The 22,927-nt window shown below is 32.5% G+C and overlaps 2 protein-coding genes across 3 annotated transcripts in view; both read left to right on the top strand.

Moving 5' to 3' along the window:
- LOC129804834 (uncharacterized) overlaps positions 1 to 22,927 on the top strand; it is a 61,903-nt gene that overhangs the window by 5,296 nt on the left and 33,680 nt on the right. The window lies entirely within an intron of this gene.
- Positions 1 to 22,927, top strand: part of LOC129804827 (uncharacterized) — a 41,686-nt gene that overhangs the window by 1,158 nt on the left and 17,601 nt on the right. The window contains exons 3-4 of one of the 2 annotated variants that reach the window (XM_055852459.1): positions 18,012 to 18,071; positions 18,386 to 18,546. In XM_055852459.1, coding sequence (XP_055708434.1) covers positions 18,012 to 18,071; positions 18,386 to 18,546 — 221 coding nt within the window. The remainder of the gene's footprint in view (positions 1 to 18,011; positions 18,072 to 18,385; positions 18,547 to 22,927) is intronic. The other variant, XM_055852461.1, reaches the window with a different exon arrangement.

Genomic DNA, 22,927 nt, shown 5'->3' with positions numbered 1-22,927 from the left:
TCAGTTTTTTTCCTCACAACAATGTGAAGACCGACACATTTTGACACTTGAGCACTTCGAAATTCGAACAGGATGTAACTTACGCCACCTTGCGAAAGTATTAAGAAGTAAGAAAGTCTCTTTTTTGGAACTTCAAATAGATTTTCGAATTTTTCAAGATCTACTTCTGTACGGAAAGATTGGGCTCAAACGGAAGTAGATTTTGATTCTCCAATAGTGTCTTGGATAAATGGAACTCTATTTGCACAAAAAGTTGTTGAAGTTCGAAGAATTCAAATTCAATTTCGAATTTTCATACTAAATTTTCAAACAAGGTGGGGAAAATTTATCAAATATCACACTAAAAAGTTGGCAAAAGAGTTATACTCAGTGATTATGGAGTGATTAAATACTGGGGCAAGAACAGTATACGTCGTTAGTCTGTTATTTTCCTCACAACAATGTGAAGACCGTCACATTTTAACACTTGAGCACTACGAAATTCGAACAGGATGTACCTTAGCCACCTTGCGAAAGTATTAAGAAGTAAGAAAATCTCTTTTTTGGATCTTCAAATAGATTTTCGAATTTTTCAAGATCTACTTCTGTACGGAAAGATTGTATCTCGAATAAATGTTTCAAAATTGTCGCATATGTAGGCAATAATGACATTTTCGATCAAAGTACGTTAAAAAATATGAAACAAAAATAGAAATAAGCACTTACTCAAGACCAGAAGTCGTTATCTGTTACCGTTTGTACATCAGGCTAGAGGGAATTTGTAAAATTTTGGGATCATATTGTTCCCTTTTCGAGCTCAATCAAAAAAATCTCATCGAACATGTAATGTAGAAGAACCCGAACACAAATTCGAATATAAATTCGAACATGACTTCTTACAAGAAATAAGAATTTGGATAATTCCATCTGTACAATTACGAAAGCCTCTATAGATTTTGTTCGAAAATTTTAAATTTCGAATTGTAATTTTTCGATTTACGAAAATGACTTTTTTCATTCCAGAAAGTAATCAAATACAAAACGTAATTGATATTCAAACTTGTTTTGTAAAGATAAAGTCTGCTAAAAATTCAGTTAGTAATGGCTCAGGAAAAATCTCACGAAGGAAAATGAGGAAAATCTCACGAAGTCAAAATTTATCTCTGTCATTCGCTTTTCTTCTTTTTTTGACCGTCATAACACGTTCAATTTAGTTTAACCCAATTTTAAGTGCATATCCAAAATATTTGAGAAAGAAGCATATGTGAATTTTGATTTCGTAAAAAATTATTGATCTAAAAAGTGTACCGAAGCCATAAAAAATTAATTAGTTTTTAATGAATTCGGCATGTCTTCTAGACCAGGAAAATTTCATGAAATCAAAATTGACATCCCTTTTTGTCTCAAACTTATTGCATATGTCTGTCTCACTCTTTCGCCCTCCAAATTCGATTGAACTAAATTGGATTTGTTGTGATATTTAAAAGAAGGAGAAAAAGAGTGCAAAGGAATGAGATGGATATAGCCTGTAAGAAAGAAAGCGATTCCAATCTCGACTTTATTTTCTGAAGTAAAAGGTGTGCCGGAGTCATAATTGCTCCGGCACACCTTTTAGATCAGAAGAATTTCATAAAGTCAAAATTCAGGTCCTTTTCTTTCCTAAAAGCCTTGCATATGTCTATTTTACTCTTTCGTGTTCTTCTTCTTCTTTTAAACGTCACACTAAATTAAATTTAGTTCTGTAAAATTTTTCGAGTTCAAAAGAGTCAGATAGACTTATGCAAATCTTTTTAGAAAGAAAGGGATGCGAATTTTGATTTCATGAAATTACACTGAGCTAAAAGGTGTGTCAAAGGCATAAAAGCCTTGTATATGACTTTTCCACTCTTTCGAACACTTCTTCTTCATTTGAACGTTGGACCAAATTAAATTTCGTTCCAATTTTCATCCAATTTTGAGACCGAAAAAAATGGGATAGACTTATGCAAATCTTTTGAGATAGAAAGGTACATGAATTTTGACTTGATGAAATTATAAGAAGCTAAAAGGTGTGACGAATGCATAAATTTCCATTTCTCTGCTTTAAAGAAATTTCTTTAATCGATATATATTTAAATACTAATGGCTCCGTCACACCTCTTAGATCAGGAAAATTTTATGAATTCGAAATTCGCATCCCTTTCTTTTTTAACACTGTTGCGAATGTTTATCACAGCAAATTTAATTTAGATAAAACGAATTTGGAGTGCGAAAGAGTAGGATAGACATATGCAAAACTTTTAAGACAAAAAGAGATGTAAATTTTGATTTCATGAAATTTTACTAATCTAAAAGGTGTTCCAGAGCCAATATCTCTGCTGAACATTTAGATCAGGAAAATTTGATGTATTGATTTTTCTATCTTACTTTATTTGTCACAATGGTTACGTGATGGTTATCGTAATCATCAGGACAAATTCAATTTAGATTTTATGAAATAGATATTTGGTTTAATGATTTTTTTTCTGATGTGCAAAGTGTGAAAATGGAAAAGGCACAAAAACTCAAATTGATAATTGGCAGAAGTTGCCAGCGCTTAAGCGACAAGTACGAGAAGTTTTATTGGGAATTCGAAATATTTTCGAAAAGAATGTTCAAATTAGTTCTAATGTTGTTGTAACTTCGAACGGGTATTTCTGATTTCAAGGAATCAAGAAAATGTGTTTTGAATATTTTGAATATAAAATAGATCAGAGAAATTCTTGGGAAGCTTTCATATTTTGCATAAAGTTTTATTAACGAATTAATCCCTGCTTCGAGCAAGCACAGAATAACTTTAATATTGAACAATTAGGATTTGTCTTATTGAAATATATCGCATCTTTCTTCCTGTCTCAAGTGAATTTCTGTTATTTAAACATGGAAACTCTCTCGTGTATATAATATAAAATTAGCAATTCTACTTGAGTCTTCTAATTAATTTCACCCAACATCTCTCTCAAACTAAATCTTTGTAATAATCTATCAAGCAAATTCATCCGAGTGTGACGAATTCTTTTGAATTATCTGATGCTGCTTGACAAATCATAATCTTCCTTACAAGATACACTTCTAAGAAATTATTATTCACAATTTTAATTGAAATTCTCTAACACATTCCTCGAATTAGAGAATATTCTATGTACACATTTTTTTTCAATAAACCATAAAAGTTTATTACAATTGTCCACAGACAGCTTATTAATTCCATTAGAAATATATAGGACAATTTCTCATTATCGTAACCCCTTATTAGAAAGAAATTCTGTTTTTCTCCGTAAAATATAGCCCTAATAAAAGTTCCATCACGTGGTTAATACCACCACCACGGAGAAAATCTCACTTTGTGCCAGGGAAAAGGACACGCAATGAAAGTTTAATTATCATTTAAGGTGGAAGAGTCAATAATTGTTGGCAACGCTATCGCAACATTTCCGGCGGGGTGTCCCCAATTAAAGGTTTTCCGGTAGCTCCCCACCTTTGAGCACAAGAATGCTAGAGAAAATGTTTTAACATTAACATAAACGAAAGAACATGGAAAAAAATAAAAAAAGAGTGGAGTGCGAAAGCCAATAAACTCGAATGGGGTATATTTTTGGGGTGGAATCGATTTCAATTGAAAGCTCACACAAAGGGTGCTTTCCTGAGTCTACTTTAGCCCCCACAAAACAACGATTGGCAATTAATCATGGGGTTTTATAAAAGACTACTCGCAATTTAGTCACGCGGAAAGAATATCTATTGCTCAAAGAGTCGCGAAAAGAAGTGGTTGATGGTGCTAAAGAATGCTTGTTTCGTGGATGAGAGGGTTGCCTCGAAAGGTGGTTAAACATGTAATACTTTCGTTGGAAAATACTCAGAGAAATGGGGTAACTTGTGGAAGGGTTTGGTAGATACACTTACGTGCTAGACAGATTTACAACTTAAGCTGAGACACGCATTAACGGAATTATAAACAAAATAATGATTAGCCTATATTTCTATCAGTTTCCCACTAACTAAGCCGTTTCTCGCCTTAAGCCGAGAGACAGATTAGTCAGAAACTAATGGATATGCAATTTAATCATTACTTTTATTACACTTACGTTAAGCTGTCACTCGGCTTAAGTCGTATGTGTGTCCATCACATTACTTAAACTTCCTTAATTTATGCCTTAGATACACTTATGACTTAAGTCGAGAGACGACTTAGTGGAAAATGATAGAAATGCGGTTTAACCATTATTTCGAATACAATTACGCTAAGTCGTCTCTCGACTAATCCTCAAGTCTGTCAAGGCCCTTAAGATGTTTTTATCCTATAATATAGTTGTGTAAAATTTTCGTAGTATTTTGCTTTATACATAAGCTTCTCCTACAAATCATTTTAAGTCACGCCTCGCCTCCTCAATATTTGATTTAGGCAATTTATGAATACTGATCAGTGAAGTAAAATGCATTTGATATTTCTATTTGAAAAGAATCAGATGGGCATTGTCTATTACAAAATAAGCCACGCCCCCTATAAAAATGAATTAAATATAAAACGTTTATTTCATGTTTCTTTTAATATATTTTCTTTTCATTTCTTTAAGTTTAATCAATCTTTTGGGGCTTAAAGTAAAACTAAGCTCTAGATTGCACACAATATGAGCAACAAATACGATCAAGGATATGGAATGGACGTGGCATAACTAAATTTATGATTTGCCTGACAATTTTAAGAGCTTCATTATTTGGAAAGCTTAGAATTTATAGATCTTTCTAATAGCAACTTTATTTTAATTTAACTCTTTCGCGTCACATTTTTATTCAGCAGATGAATTCATGTAAAATTGAGTTTTTCCTAATGCTTTATGATCAAATATAATAGTTCAGAGAGGAAAAAAATTTCCATTGCGTGAAGACTCGGAAAAACCCCGGGTCATATATGACCCTATTGTCCTCAAGGGAAGTATACATACCATTTTCAAAATCTATATCACGGGCTTTTTAAGAGTTTTTTTGCTTTAAGTTATTAATTTGGCCAAAACCATGGCAAACTGGATTGTCTTGATGAACACTGTACTCCTGGTATTCAAGGAATCTTCCTGGTAATCCCTTGAACTGTCACTGTCGCAATATTTTGAGTGATATTTGGCAAAAATAAACTTATCCATATATTTATTCACACACAATACAATTGCACAATATGAGACGCTTGCAGAATACTCTAAAATATTGCAAAATATGTTATAATTCATTAGATATAAGATGAAATGTCCAGGAGCAAGATGTCCCACCTGCATTTCACAAAGAAAAACAATGTCCCAACTACATTTAACTAGCCATAGGTTTGGGACGAAAACACTGTTACCCTTGCCGACAATAGGGTCATATATGACCCGGAAAATTCTACACGCTTTTCTGGAAAATTGAGAGTAGTTTATTATATCAAAATAAGCAATATACAATCTTTGGATATTCTATTTTGTGTTTCTTTTGCTGAATTCTATTTTGAACTTTTTGCTGAAAAAAATAAATTAATATAAAAAATTTTGAAAAAGAAAAGTCATTTCACAAAGTTCGAAATTAGTGATTTTTGATCTCAAATATTTTCTTTTCCTGAATATCTGGAATCTTGAGAAAATTGTATTGTCACATTGACAATAAAATGCTTGCCGTAGCCTCACCGTATTTCGTTAATTTACGTATTTTCATTACAATTCTTACGCAAGTTTTCCAATACCGTATTACCTTATCTCGCATACTTGGTGGCACGAGGTGAAAATAATGTAAGAAAATTGAAGGAATAAAACGAACATGCGATAAATGGTGAGCAAAAAAAAACTGTGAGTGAAATTAATCGTACAGTTTTTTTTGCTCACCGTTTATCGCATTTTCGTTTTATTTCTTCAATTTTCTTATATTATTTTCACCTAGTGCCACCGAGTATGAGATAAGGTAATACGGTATTGGAAAATTTGCGTAAGAATTGCAATGAAAATACCTAAATTAACTAAAATACGGTGAGGCAACGGTAAGCATTTTATTGTCAATGTGATTCTGCCCTTAATTGTATTTAGTGACATGTATTTATGAATAATGAATATATTTCTGTAAAATTAGTCCTAAGATATTCATATAGTGTTCAGATTTATCCTTTGTTCTCGTACAACAATTCCCCGTTAAATTTTGTCTGAGTGCACAAAGTAAAACCGTGTAACTCCCAAACACTTCTCACACAATAGCTCAATTCGGGACAGTTTTGGGTAATCCCATCGACATGTCCCTGACCACCCCATTGCCTCCACATTGCCACGATCAACCCTCAGGCCCCAAGTGGCGCCTATACCGAAGTGGAAAAGCCCGCGCGTGGGGGTGCAGGCAATTGAATTGCAGTGGATGGGGTGGATTCGATTTATCGATTCGAGGTCGCCCACGAATAATAAATGTGTCTGTAAATGCTGAAAGTGTGACAAACACCATTTAGACAGGTGGTTTCCATCCACATTCCGGTTCCGTCCTCAGTGTCGAGCACAAGGGTTGAAACACTTCATAAACAAATACACACTCAAATGGGTGCATAACCCAATTTAGGGAGCCCCTTTTCTGCGCCTAAAGCTTCAGCTGCCAGAAAGCACGGAAAAGAAGCTTTTCACAGCACATATTGTCAAGTTCACAGTTGAGTGGTGAGCTTCAGTGTCTCATTGCAAAGTGCAAGTTCTTTAAAGTTATTGTGCTGCAGAAATTTGTTGAATTTATTGTTGAAACCAGTGACTTTGTTTTACGGTTCGAAGGGTATCAAAGGGATATTTATTGCACCTGCAGTCAATTCAATTTTCAACTGCAGAGGTGGAGAAGTCTGGTTTTTTATCTACTAAAAACTATGGATACTCTTGCCAAAATACGCGAAGACGAAGGTAAATGATTCATCTAAATTTAAAAGGAATTTAACATCTTTTCTTAATATTCCCTGATTATAGTCTCATAAAATTTGATAATCTCATAGAATATTCTAACTTTATCGACTTCACTGATTGGCAAACGCTTTGAGAGGTTTCAAGCTTTAGCCAATCGGAAAACGCGATAGGACTAAAATATTTTATGATATAAAATATTTATTCACATGTGAATAACACTTAAATGTTGAATAAAAATTGAATTTAGTACTTCAAACTTTAAAAAACCTTTCAATAATGTTTCGAGTTAAGGAAAAATATTACATATCGAACATCGTTTGGCCTGAGACCTTCTTAGACGATAGTTAATCACGCAACTCTAAAGATATATTCAGATCTAGGGTTTACCACATGGTTTAACTATAATATCATATGGGGTACTTGGAGGAATTTTCACTTCGGATAAAAGAAAAATAACCATTCAATCCCTTCTAATTCAGTAATCCTTCTTGCTGTTTCAATATCTGATATACTTGGGAGTAAGGCTAATCACTGTGAAAAAAACGGGGTTACGATTAACTTTTTTTCCTCATAAATTTAACACTTTTTAGGTGTAAAAATATATCAATATTTTTTTATGTTAATTTTACACCTTTTTAAGGGTAAAATTAACATGAAAAAGGGTAACTCTAACCCCTAAAACACCTAAAAAGCATAATATTTACACCGGTTCCGGATCAATACCGAATTTCCGGATTTCTCTCAGTGATCCTTTACTCTAAAATCCGTGCAAATTAAATAGTTTCAAACTTTTGGCACCAAATTTATATTTTGCGATAGAAATATTCAATTAGTGATATGCAACAAATTTCTCATTAAAGCACTATTCATATGAAATTAAAAAATTTAAATCCATAATTTTTTTTTTTTGGTTATTTATTCTCTGACTGGATGATTGAGTGTTTTAAAAATTTCTGGTGTAGTCCAAGTTTTGCCAATTTAAGAACACGATAGTACAAAATGGTGTGTCAATAGGTCATGATACGATTTCTTAAAGTGCCAGTTCCTTTGACCCTATAATTATGCTAATTTTGGGTAATTATTTCATTGTTTCCTATGATAAATTTTACACTTTTCCAGAGTTAATTGATACTTTAATAAATGGTACTAACAATTTTATTATATCTCGTTCCCCTGAAAATTTTCCTCGTTTTCTTTTTAACGGACTAATTGAAGGACTACATGGCACTTTTGTTAATTGTAATTTAATTTTGGAATTCTGGAAGAAATTGATCCTTCAACCGTGAAAACGAGAACTTTGTCTTCCATCTAAATTTCCAAAGAGAATGATGTTGATTTATTAAAATTCCTGGGTATATGGGAAGATCTGTTATTATCAGACATGCAAGATGTAATAAATGGGGAATTATAAAGTGCATATTAAGAAATAGTATCCTGAGGACTATTGGCATCATGTTTTGCAGCATTTGGGATAAGAACTTGAACACATATCTTTATTGAAAATAATATATTGATAAGAAAACGATGTATTACTTGTATTTTATTAGATACATTAAATAAAATTTAATATTTTGACTGAATTGCCAATAAGTGTCCTCTGACGAATAGATGTTATTTCGAGCATACGTAAATGGTGAATTTGTATACATATGTCATTTTAGACTAATTTACTGATTGCAGAAGACAAATTTTAATGATTGAATGCCTTATTTTGTCTTAAACTTTCATTGTATTTACAACGGTCATTCTATGCAATGTATATGAAAGAAAGAATATAAGGCAAACGTACGTACAGATTCTTTTCATATAGTACTTCTTATAAGACCATTTATAATCTAAAAATCTTGGATGAACAAGCAATTTTATTGGGTTTTAGAAAAACTAATGAATCATTTACCCTTGATAAATCTTCGTAAGTCAAATTTTCCATGAAGTCTTACACTGACAAGAAAATGTAGAGAAGATTAGTCATATTCTTAGGTCCGAAGCCAGTATAAAGCTACTGTTCATGCCTTAGGACAGGATACGCATTAACGTATCTGCATTACGTATATTCATTTATTAATTAAAACGGTTTATTCAAATATTCGATACTTCATATACGAATAAGTGCATCACTGATTTTATTAAATATAACAGATAAGGGTTCCGGCCAAAATTCCAATGGCCGAAATCCCGAACAGATCAAAATCCCAAATGGCTCCGCTCAGTAATAACCTTTCGAAGAAACAAAGCCATTCCAAAGCCAAGCTAAACCATTTCGAAAATCTACCGGAAGCCTAAAGAGTAAGTTCATTTACCCGCCGTTTTGGGGCTGATTGTTCTGCCATTTCGAATTTCGATATTCTTGACATTTCAATCGTCAACAATGTCAACAACAGTGTGCAAAACATTTGCTGCAAAAAGTGAATTTTGTGTAGTTTTGTGGAATTTCTGGATGGTACAACGTTTGAATTGCAATTTTATTAAGATAAATGTTTATTTCATGAAGTTCATCACTTTTGTGTAACTCGTAGGTTTTAAACGTTCGAACTTCCAACGAGTTTTTAGGTAAGTTCTCTCTGATTTACCTTCGAATCGGTAAAGGAAAGACCTTAACCGGAAAGAGCTCTCAAATCGGGAAGTTTGTTACTGAATGAGAGGAATGGGTTGAAATCCCGAATAGCCAAAATTCTGAAAGCCAAAATCTCGAACCCCAAAATCCCAAAAGGGCAAAAATTCAAAAAGCCAAAATACCGAATTCTTAAGTGCTCCAGATACTCCCGCGATTGCACCCGCGTTTGCTGGAGGCAAAGGGAAACTTTCCTCTTGTTCAATAATAACTCTCTCGATTTGAGAGCTCTCTCCGGTTGAGGTTTTTCCTTTACCGGTTCGAAGGTATATCAGAGAGAACTTACCTAAAAACTTGGAAGTTTGAATGTTTAAACCGACGAGTTACACAAAAGTGAGCAAGTTCATGAAATGGACATTTATCTTAATAAAATTGCAATTCAAACGTTCTGCCATACTGAAATTCCACAAAACTACACAAAAACTCACTTTTTGCAGCAAACGTTTGCACACTGTTGTTAACATTGTTGACGATTAAAGTGTCAAGAATATTGAAATTCGAAATGGCAGAACAAACAGTGCTAAAGCATTGGGTATATGAACTTGCACTTTAGGCTTCCGGTATGATTTTCGAATAGGTTTGTCTTGTCTTTGTCTCTTCGAAAGGTTATTACTGAACGGAGCCTTTCTGTATTTTGGGAAATTATTCTACACATTATCCTCTGTATAATTTTGTTTTTTTTTTTTTAATTTTGACCGTTCGGGATTATGGCGTTCAGGATTTAAGCTTTCGGTTTTTTTTTGCTTTTCGAAATTATGGCTTTTCAGAATATTGAATTTTCTGAATTTTGGATTTTCAGGATTTTGAACATTCGGGATCTTGGGATCTTGGCCGACACCGATATCATTTTACGCTTTGGATTTTTTTTTTGGGAATTTGGCTTTCGGGATTATTGCCTGCACTGATGAGATAATTTTGGGCTAAATTTAAGTAAAATACTAAAGTGGACCGGGGCAAATATCCGAATATTTAAATATCCAATATTTTCCAATAAAAAAGAAACATAGGGTTACAATTTTTACCATAGATACTTTTCATAAACCTTATAAAACGTATTAAGTTTTAATGGATTCTCGAAAGAAATATGAAAAATAAAAAAAAATTGAAATTTAAGCCATTGTTTGTGATATTTTATTTTTTTAATGACTAATTATTTATTAAATGCAGTAGAGCACTCGCTCTATGAAGCAAGTGTCTCGGGTTCGAATTGCATCCAGTGAACTTCACTGCACTTGATTCCACGGGGCATGGGACTGATACAAATAATAACCTCATTCTGTATAACGGCCAACGCACAATAACTTATGTTTAGTAAACATGTTTTTGACATTTCAATGAGAGTGAATGAGATCTACATCTAGTCATCTCGCTCATTCTCATGGGAAATTTTGAAAACATGTTTACAAACAAAAGTTAATGTGCGTTGGGCATAATATCCAACGCACAATGATTTTTGTTTGTAAACATGTTTTCAAATTTTCCTGTGAGCGAGATCGAGATAACTAGATTTCAGTTTCATTCACTCTCATTGAAATGACAAAAACTTATTTACAAAACAAAAGTTATTGTGCGTTGTTGAGCATAAGAAAAAGAACAATAATGCATGTCTAGAAATCCCCTTACGGGAAGGCCTTGTTCCTTCATGGAATGCTGTACCAGCATTATTATTATTATTATTATTTATTTTCTCAAAATATGATATAAATACTGATTAACTTAATAAAAGCATCTTTCTTGTTAAAATGGTGTTTTATCGTTTGAAAATCTAAATTAGAGTTGTATTAGGATGTGTTATTTGGGTATAAATTGATTAATGTTCTTGATAGAGAGAAACAAATAAATATCCGCTTTACTATCAAAATGTTATATTTAATAATCCTGAAATTATTTTAATTAAATTATGTCTAAACAATGAATATTTTGAAAATTTAATGCAAAAATTCCGCATGGAAAAATTCATGTATTAGTAAAATCAACTGATATCATTTCCAATTGATTTTTCCACTGAATTTTTAAGTACTCTATTCATAAAAAATAAATAAATAAATTCGAATAAAACTTCCATAGAGTTTCAAAATTAATTTGTTTATATTTGTGTCCCTGAAATAAAACCCTTTCAAGAACCCTTTCATCTTATAATATTTCAGCTGCTAAAATTTATTTGGTTTGATGCACACAACTGCTAAAACTTATTGCAAAATGTAAAGTTTACTTTGAAATTTCTTCAATTTTATGCATTTGCACTAAATTAGATTATTCATTCGTACATTTGGATTCTATCCTATCAGCTACTGGCAAAAGTTTTTAGAGAGCTCTAATTTCAATGTCAGTCTACTTTCCTCAGCGCAATAAACTGATGTCTCACCAGACTTTCAGTTTCAAACATTATGTTCAGCATGTGCTCAAATTGTTAACATGAACCTAGCTCTGTGTCAACAGTTATTAGCACAATGAAAAACAATAAATACAATCAATTTATGTTCCTCTTTCATGCAATAACCATTTCATATGCAAAAATTTTCTATGATACAAAAGAATTCACTTTAATTTCGTGCTGAGAATTTGGTTGAATGGGGTACAATGACAACAATTATACGGCAAAATAGCGCATTTATAAACTTTTGACGTATTTTTGATGCCCAAAATCCTCTTTTCTGTACAAATTATACATTAAATTTGTCCCTCTTGCAGCTCAATTGTCTGCAGAAATTGCACAAAAGGACAGCAAAAGCCGATTTTGGGTGGGAAATATGCAAAATGAATTTCTGACGAAGAACCTTACTTCATTTATTTATGATAAAGGCAACTATAATTGTCACTATGCTTGACGTAGAATTGAAATTGAGTTATTTTTAATATTCCATAAATTTTAAAAGCTCCGTTTATTCGAGCTATGTTTAGATAGTTTACCTGCCAATAAATTTAGATTATTAATGTAAACTTTTCTGTTCTTCAAACTAAGAACATGTTGAACTAAAAATAGTTTGTGGAAAACTTTTGAGGTATTTATATAGATAAAATAAAGTATTTTAACCTCATGAAATATTTTAAACCTTATAACGTCCTCTAATTGGAGAGAGTTTGAAGGCATTAAAAGCTCTAGTCATACAAAAAAAGCATCAATTAAAGTGCTTAATTTGTTTGTGGAATTATATCCTTTTGGTCAACCTGATTTCCCACTAAATTCTGCTTTTGAGAATAGAACAAGCTCTGAAAAGTGTTTTAAAAAGGATGAAAAGAATTTAAATTCCTCAAATGAAAAGTCTTACATCTCATGTGAGCTTTTGTAAAAAAGAAAAAGGAATTGCAAAGCGTTCCATTGTTTGAGACAGGGGGGTGACATTAGCTCTGAAAAATGCGACCGATTTTAGTGTAAATTTTTCCCTGTTTTCGTACACATTTCACGAGATATCTCCAAAACTACGTAGGTTGCCAATTTGGGGTTTTCGGTTGCCTATTCTATATTAAATTGGCTTTTATTTTGTATTGCTATTATTTGCTAATTCATTTTACACTGACAGAAAACAGCTAATAAATCCAAAAGTTTTTTCGGCGCGCCAGAAACATATGGGAAACATAGGAAATGTCATGTCCCTGGTTTGAGAAATGCTCTAAATCGTGACTAAAATGCTATGAGAGAAGGCCTTCAGGCTTCGCATATATTCAGGCTTCGAACACTTCATATTTTTCCAATTTTTAGGGATGAATTTAATTGATGAATCTGAATGAACCTAATGAATCTAACCTATGGCAAAAAATAGGTCAGATTTAATAAAGGACTGGGGGAAAAATTGGAATTGTTGGAAGCCAAGAGTATGTGCAAAGCCTGAAAACCTTCCCCCGCATCTCAAAAGTATTTTCACATCATTTACCGATTACCTGTTCATATTTCACAACCAATTTACAAAAATTTACTAAGCACTCAGAATTCAATTGACCTTTGAAAAAAAATTAGGTGTCGATTTATAACCGGTTTATTACCAGTTCGGTTTGATAGAAACCAGTTCGCACGAATAAAACTTTTAAGACCTTTCCGGCGAAGTTAAGTATGACCCCATTCGGTTGAGAAATACGTTCTCAAGAGCCTTTTTAACCATTGCTCTTGAAAAAAACAATTATTATGAATGATTCAATAGAGTCAATGGATGTACACAGAAAAAAATATTTTGTAAAAATCCTCGTAAATGTTTGTGAATTCCTATGGCGGAGTTACAAAATGCTCGTGAATCGTATAACCCACGAACAAGTTCGTAAAAGTTTGTCCTTTTTTACAAACACTGCTAGTAACATGATCACTTGACTAGTATTTTTGTACTTTTACAAACATTTGTTCGTAAATATTCGTAAACACACAAAAAATGTTCGTGAAATTTTGTCATTTCTTCGTAAATGTTTGTAAAATGTTCGTCAGGCAAACAAAAATTTACGAACAAATGACAAAATTTCACGAACATTTTTTGTGTGTTTACGAATATTTACGAACAAATGTTTGTAAAAGTACAAAAAATGCTCGTCAAGTGATCAATGTTTGTGAAAAAGTACAAACTTTTACGAACTTGTTTGTGAGTTATACGATTTACGAGTATTTAGTAACTCCCCCATAGGAATTCACAAATATTTACCAACATTTTTACAAAATTTTATTTTTCTGTGTAGACACCGCAATGGGGAGAGTCCATCGAAGATCTCCAATCTCTATCATCTCTAGTCGTATGTCTCTTGTACGGGCTTCAGACCTAAGGCTTAGCTATATGGCTTAACTTCTCTAATTCCTTATCAGTCAAGATTCGCTGGGAAAATATGACTTAGGATTGAACAGTATGGGCAAATGATCCGGTTAATTCTCAAAAATCAATAAAATCGGTTGCTATTTTGAAATTTGAGACTTTCGGGAACTGGGTTAAACCTCAGGTCTGAAGCCGGCATTACAATGTATTTTATCGGTGTTTAACTCGTTCTATGTACAAGTACATGTTGTACACTTACCACCCTTTCTCTTATTATTTTTCAATATTTCCTCAAACATCATCTTCGTACATCTTCGAATAAAATAAATTTCTGAGAAGTTTAATGAATGAATTTAAAAATCCATTAAAAAATCTTTAATTTCTTTAAGTTTTTGGCTAGAAATTCTTTGTTTTGCTAAACGTCGAAAATGCTTTCTTAAAGACTAGAAAATATACTAAGTTTTTAAAAAGTTTGATTAATGAATTTAATAATAAAGAATTAAATAAAGCTATGTCTACGAAAGGCTGGACCGGTTTGACCATTGTCTTTCTCTCAGAGCAGAAGAAAACTTTGACAAGGCTTTGCTAAAACCTATAACCTATCTGAGAGTCAAACAGAAGTTCATAGAGAGAGCAGTTTATTTTATTCCTTGATTTTGAGTTACTATATTTCAAATCCTTATTCTTTAACCCTTTAATAACGAGAAGGTCAAAAATGAGGGTCTGAAAAAATCACTTTTTCGTATTTTTTAGACCAAAACAGCTCGACAAGGCCGTAGGAAAAATTCTATTTTTAGGTCATCGGTGTCCCAATTGTCCTTAAAGAATTAAGGGGTCGTATTTGGGTAGAATTTGGGAAATCTAAAGGTTCGAGTTTCTTGATGTCACGCTATTTGTCCGTATGTGCTTCTGTCCGTTCGTTTGATCGGCCGTTACCACGCCTTAAGGTCAAACGGTTAGAGATAGAAACTTCTCAGCGAGCAGCAAATGCTAACTGATTTCAATTCAGCTAAAAACGTATGTATTTTCAGCTGAATTCTGGTAACGTTAAAATGACACACGCGGGGCAGTTCCATTTCCATATGTATGTTTTGTTAGCACTCTTTGTTTGAGAACTGCTGACCGGTCAGCATATATTTGCAAAAATATGCTTGAAAACGCTGTTTCTTTTTCAGCTAACTGTGCTCGATGGGATGGAACCTTCAGGGGACCCCTCCCTCATTAGTCAACCCTGGGACCATTATTAGGCCATTAATTTTCCCCCGCCCATTTATCCTGTCATATCAAAAACCATGTTCTTTTGGGATTGCTTGAACACATGTAGCGTCATGCGACTTCATTTCATTTTTGAATATGTTTTTGAGATTACCAAGGAGGACATTTCGTTCTTTATACGAAAATAAGGTAAAGTGCCCTCACTCGACCGGGTTCCTCAACTCGACCGGTGGGTCAATTTTTAAATGTTTGATGGGTTTGATAGATCATTTCTATGAAATTGTCACTGATTCATATTATTTATGTAATAATTGTCCTATTATTGTCATATCATACGCAAAATTTTACAGCAAGTATGAATAAATTGAATAAATAACTCTGCCAGTCGAGACGAGTAACCGGACGAGCGAGGGCGCTTTACCTTACTGTTAAACCAACCCTAATAACTATTTTTAAAGTCAAAGTTTCAAAAGGCTCTAAAAAGCGTATTTCTCAACTGAATGATTATGTATACATCTGGACCCGTTGGAAAGGTTTTGGAATTCCTGACAAGCCTAAACCGATAACTAATTTTCGAGCGAAAGTCAATTATATTATATTACTTCTAATGAGATATTTTGGGCAATATATTGAGTGATTTTTAAATCGGTTCAAATCGGTTCAAATCGGTTGTGAACTGGTTATGCACCAATAAGTAATTTTTGTTCGAAGATCAATTGCATTACTCTTAAAACTATTTTGTGGGATCTTTTGTGTGATTTATGAATCGGTTTAATTCGCTTGAGAGCCGGTATATGGTAAATAATGTTAAATTGTTTTTGAGGTAAAGCATCTAAGTTACGAGTTCGTGTATTTTGTAAGGCATGGGATGCTTTGCCACCCCTTTTGTTCAAATAATAGTTTAATTTTACCAAAATTTAGAATTGAATAATATCAAAAACTACTCTTTTAATCTAATTAAGAGGATTGGTCTAAATAAAGTTTGTGGAAGGTTTTAATGAATTCAAGTAAAGTTGAATGGATTAAAACATCTAACATTTTGCCAGGAATAAAACTTATATGGGGAAGTGAGGCTCCATTCAAGTGGTGTATCCTTGAATATAGTTTTTTAACCAATTTTTAAATTGAACTGCACCTTTACCGTGTTATAATTTAGCTCTATAGACTAATTATGAAGCTATAATTATATTACCATAAGGTTCAGTTCCATTTAAATAATAGAAATAATGCAGTATTTTAAAGATGCTCGAATAGACCATCGAATAGGTATCAAAGTGACAACTATTGCGAGACTAAGGACTCAAATAGACTCAAGCTGATCCTAGAGAATATTTAGCTTGTAAAATTTAGCAGTAAAGATTTATTTCAAATTTTGTCATACACTGAGGGCAAAAGATCATTCATTAGAGGTCCTTTGCATAAATTTCCTTTACCCAATCCCTTACTACCAAATTTTACAGGCTAATACTTTTGAGGATCAGCCTGAAACTATTCGGGCTCTAACTCAAGAATTTTGTAAGAAAAACATTAGGTAAACTCAGTGTTATACATCGAGTTTAAACTAAACTTCATTTCAATCGATGTAGTTATTTTCGAGAAATAAAATGTCAAACTTGTAAATTATTTTCAGAAGGATAGGGGTAATAGGGCGTCTTTGAATTATAGCACTTTTAAAATTAGATTTTTTTCATAATTTATGGAAACGAGTCTTATCATAAGGTAATTTATATTGACAATTGGTTTGTGTTACAAATTGAAAGATAATGATAAGGTCCGGTTCCGTTTAAGGTTCCCCATGTCCCTCTATCATTAATTTCTAAAGGACTGAGTATCCTTTTTAACTCGGTGATATTTTAAAAATCGTGTATCAAACATACATGTACCTACGTGCATCATACCTACAAAATTTCCCAAGTTCCATCTCTGGCAAGAATTTAGATCAGCTCCTATATCATTTTTGCCCATTCTTCTTTATTTTATTAAAAAAAAAAACCTTTGCAATTGTTAAGTAAAAAACACTCTTTCAACTTCAACTAAACTCTGCTTCTGAAGAGCTCAAAGCCAAGGATTCTTTTCAAGAGCCTTGATAGTTTTGTTAAACTCTCGAGAAAATTGAGTAGTAAAATTTTACAATTTCAAGTATACCTTTGAAAAAAGTTAAATTTGTGCATTTCTCTTACAATTTTGTGCTCTAGAGGATGAATGATTCCATTTGCAAAATATGAGGGTTTTTCTAACGAAATTGAGTGGATTTGTCTATTACGTTAATGGCAAACTTTCTACACATAACATGAGCTTTCCCGTCAGATTTTTTTTCTCTCGAACCCAGGAAAAGCTTTGTAAAATGGGAGCGACCAATATTTAGGGCGGGAAACATTCACCTTCATTACATCTGTCTAAATTCACATGACTCTACATATTTATGCAATCTACATATTCACAAAGTTAAGGAGTTAATTTTACTGTATTCACATGATAGCTAATTTCCCCAACTAACAGAGAGAAATATTGTGTTTTAATTAAAAACGCGTTTGCTTTAATATTGAATGTGGGCTATTGGCTTTTTTCTTCTTTTTTCAGTTTTGGGAATGAATGTTCAATTGGCGGGAAAAGTGGGTCAGGATCCACCTCCAAAAGAAGGTAAATTGAGAATAAAAACACCTCTGGGACTGGACAGACTATATGGAAAATTGATCATAAATGAATTTCTTCGCCTAATTGACTTTTTGAATTATTCACGTGATTTTGAGTGTAGGTTATAATCGATTTATGGCCTTTCTCCCTTCAAAATGGTTGAGAAGACTTTTACAGATGGTCTCCGAATTTAGAATGGAGATGGGGAACTTTTTTGAGAGTTCACGTGAAAGTAATTTGTAATGTCAATTATATCAGAAAGAGCAATGTTTAAATTTTTTCTACGATTTTGTGCTCAAATTACTTTGTTTCTCTTGCAGTTGTCAACGTCAAAGCGTCAAATATACGCATCTGGATCCATGACAAAGACATACCAAAGCTGACGAAAGTTCTGTGGGCCGGTCAGGGTATGAAGTTGAGATCGGAGATTAGCACTCATCCCAGGATGAGGAGATTTCTCGAGGCTGTTCCATATATTTTGGTAAAGTTTTTTTTTTTAATTAAACTTTAAGCTTCAAGTCGACAGGATTTATCCAACAAAGGCCTTTATATGGGGAAAGTGCCCGTGCTTCGTACAATCCTAGGCTTCGTACTAACTAAATTTAGTAAAATTTAGTCATTATGAAGCTTGGAATTATACGAATCATGGACATTTTCTTCTACTTTAAAACAGTTAAAATTAAGGGGAAGTAAGGCACCTTTGAAAAGAGATGTCTTAAAAAATTTCTTCTTCTATTTTTTAATATGGAATTAGGCCTTATCGTGAACCAGTCGTGAAGCTAAATTATACTAATAGCAAGGCTCAGTAAAAAAAAAACAGAAGAAGAAAGCTCTATTCCAAAAATGGACCAATTCGAAGGTGCCCTACTTCCCCCTAAGATCCACTATTTGACCCAATTGAAACCCCATGAATCTACTTGAAAAACATTTTTCAAATGCAGTAGGGGAAAGCGCGCTACCTTCAGACGACTCAAGCTTCGGACAATACAATTTATTCAATGTGTTATAAAAGGATTTAGCCCATTATAATATTATATTTTAATAGCTAGTCCATTGCCTCAAATTTTCAGAAAAGAGCTATGAGTGAAATTCACAAGGAACATAGAGAAAAAAATTGAATAGAGTCGTCCGAAGGTAGCGCGCTTTCCCCTACTTGAGCTTAGTTTTCACAGCTAATCATTCAAGAAGGGAAAAATCTCTGAAAAACCAGAACTCTTATAAAATAATTCATCTAATATGACATTTAAAAACGAGTATTTTAATTCGAAACCTTATTTAGAAATAAAAACGTTTTATTGGGTTTTATCACAGCATCTATTCGCTTTACTTTCGGGCACACAAAACTTCCCCTCTGGAGGAGTATAAAATGAGGGAATTTTGGTTTCGAAATAAAATTCCAAAACAAAATTTACCAAAATTTCAGTTTGTTTATAAATAGATAGATGGATAGATATACACAAGTAATGCTTATAAGGAACAGCGCAAGAGAGGTAAAAGTACATTGTAGTTTTTAGCGGCCACTGCCGTCTTAGCGTTGATGACCAACCTCAAGAGTAAATACAAATGATGTTCGAATATTTTGAAAAATGTAAGCTATTCAGCGATTTAAAATCTGATATTTCTTGATATTCAAAGATATTTCTTTTTCTCATAAATTGTTCTTCGTAATACTTAAAAATACCTAGTGTCGGAGTAAGATATTATTCAGTGAATAGTGAAATTATTCTTTACGTTTACTCTGGAAAAAAAGGAAAAATGTTTTGTCAAATTAACAAAACAAGTTTGTAAAAAGGATGTTCTTCCATACAGAATATGGAAAAGTTTTGTCAAATCGGCGGCCAACTGGATCTTGTTAAAAGTTTGCCGAAAAGATGTTTTTCCATATAAAATGCAAGAAAAAGTTTTGTCAAATTAAGATTTGTCTATGGGTCGGCTTCCTTAAACCTTTATCGGCTCCACTGCATCCAGGCTACTTATTTGGGCCCATTATGCACTCCCTATTACTCCATTCTATCTTAACCTCCAAGGTGGTCCTCCAGCTCATTATCTCGGCTTCTGTATGTTTGAGGTGCACACACAGTGCCGTTTCTATATTGCGGCAGACCAGCCTTGGTTGGATCAGTTGCAGTGAATGTGTATTTGTATCGACAGATCTCTTTATGTCGAACCCGTTTCTGTGCCAGCCTCTCTTTTTTAGACGGTTCATTGTCAATGCCTTATGCATTACTTTTTCATCCATTCACTGGACTAATTCGATACGGCTGCTGAAAAATCTTCAGCTGCCGAGTTTCGAACCCGAGAACTCACAGTCATAGAGTCACTACTCTACCAACTGAGGCTCTTAATTTTTGTCAAATTGGCAAATAACATCCTTTTGATAAAATTTCAACAAAATCCGTTTGTTCGTTTAACAAGCCACTTTTTCAGAGTAGTAATACGCTTCCCGATTTGAGAGCACTCATCCGTTAGGTTTTTAATGTACCAATTCGATGGTATATCGGAGAAAATTTACCTGAAAACCCGTTGGATCTGTTAGAAATTCAAAAATTTAAACGAATGAGTTGAACAAAAGTGAATAAATTAATAAAAATCACTTTTATTTCAATGAAATTGATATTCAAACGTTCTACTTTCCTGAAATTCTACAAAATATCACTTTTTGCAGCAAAAGTTCCCACTCTGTTGATATTAACATGATTGACGATAGAACGTTAAGAATATCAAAGAAATTCGAAATCGAAGAACAGCCGTTAAAGCGGCGAATACGTGAACTTTCACTTTAGACTTCCTGTCGATTTTCGAATACGTTTGGTTAGGTTTTAGAATGGCATTGTGTTTTCGAAAAAGTTCATTATTACTAAAGCCACTTAGTTACACGATTTCATTTCGAAAATAGAAGAAAAAAGTCCAATTTCATATATGCCCCACTTTCCCCTAAGAAGTATTAGAACAATATAATTTCGTGTATTACAAAACGCTTGCTTATGAGATTATCATTTTAGTAAATTGGAATTAACTGAAGAATATTTAAATATTTACTTATAAAGTTAATATCTATCGTGCACAAGCATCACACGTGTATTTAAATTAAGTCTGATACACCAAACGACACTTCTCTGCTTAATCGAACTTGTAAGTCTAAAATTAGTTTTGCATAATTCAATTTGGATGAATAAAATTATCTTGCATACACGGAGAGAAGCATTGTTCTTATAAATTTGATCCTTTTGAGAAGTATCATCTGTTTCATAAGTCATTCTATAAGCTAAATTAAATTATTTTAAAACTCGCGGAATAAGGACTAAAAGTAATAATACAATTTTAATTTTATATTAAAAAATAATTTGTTATTTACAGGTTGGTATGAATTAGAGCCCTTCAAGATTTCAAGAAATTTTACATCATTTGAATATTTGACATCTTGATCTTGATTTTTGATTTCAGAATATCAAAATCTTAAAATTTTCTTGATCTTGATCTTGATCTCAGAATTGAGGCCAATGTTCGAAAAAATCCTTTCCTATTTTCCATGATTAAGTTTAATTTTATTTTGTCAAAAAAATCGTATTTTTGCTCAGAACAATATCTCTGCAAAATAAAAAAAACAACAAAAAATTGGTTATTATATTAAATTTTAACTTGATTAATAATTTACCAGTCATTATAAATGAATATTCACTGAAATGATATATTATATAAACTGTCAATGTTATTTAATAAAGTAAAAAGCTGCATTTTAATCAAAACCCTGTCATTTTTGTTGCCAACATGGTGATGTTTTAAAAATATTCATGAGTAATTAACCTGTCATAAAAACAGAATTACTATTTTCCGAAAAAACAATTAAAATATAAAAAATAAATCATATTGGAATTAAGATTAAAGCCCATGTTAAGTAAATTCTATCATTTGAATGGGATATTTGTGTAGAAAGCAATAAATAAATCTAACCAAATGCGATAATCTCAATGTTTATTTTGCAAACCATGTGTCGATTTTCCGATAGAATTCTTCTGAACGGAGTCCTTTAAATAGATTTGAAGGAAAATTTGCAGCACGATGGAGGTTTTGTTAAATGTAACACGAAAGATAAATGAACCATTATTACTGTTTGTAATGGAAAGATGTGACAATTAGATAATCTTTAATCGGAAATTGATATTATTTGCTGATATAAGGTAATATAAAATTAGTCCAGGGCTATCGATTGAAAATTTCCTCGAAGACCTTTCATGGGAAAAATTCACATCTGCATGATGTGCCTCCTGATGTGGAGGGAAAATGTTTTTTTTTTTTTTGAGACGGAAATGAGAAATTTTAACCAATTATTCTTGCATTTTATTTGATTGGCGTGCTTGAGTAATTAAAATTGTAAATGAGGAAGAAATTACATTGAATTTCTCTTGTCTCTGAACTTGATACAAACTCAAATTTTCCAGAAGCAAGAGAAGTTTGGGTAATTGGAAATGGAGTATATTGATAGTTGTGAAGTCATTTCCTCAAGGGCTGCATAAATTGAAACAAAGTTCAGATTCGAAGAATTTAAATGAATAATTTGAGTTTTTGTTTTTAATAAGTTGTTCAACCTGAAACTGAAATATATTGAGCTAGTCAATTGCATTTGGACACATCAAAAGTAATTTAATCAATCAAACTTTAAAAGCATTTAACACTTTATAAATAAATAATAGTGATTTATAGAAACTGAATGAACAATTTAAAATACTTTCCCTGTGCACTGAATATTACCATTTAAAGTTGAAATTATTTTTTTATTATATTAAAATAAAATAAATAAATCAAATCAAGGGTTTTACTTTAACAAGTCGAGTTTGTCCAAAATAAAAACACTAATTTTATTG

Source organism: Phlebotomus papatasi, chromosome 2 (genome assembly GCF_024763615.1).
Source record: "Phlebotomus papatasi isolate M1 chromosome 2, Ppap_2.1, whole genome shotgun sequence".
Lineage (NCBI taxonomy): Eukaryota > Metazoa > Arthropoda > Insecta > Diptera > Psychodidae > Phlebotomus > Phlebotomus papatasi.
Note: the sequence above shows the minus strand (reverse complement) of the source record. Positions and strands in the feature narration are given on the sequence as shown.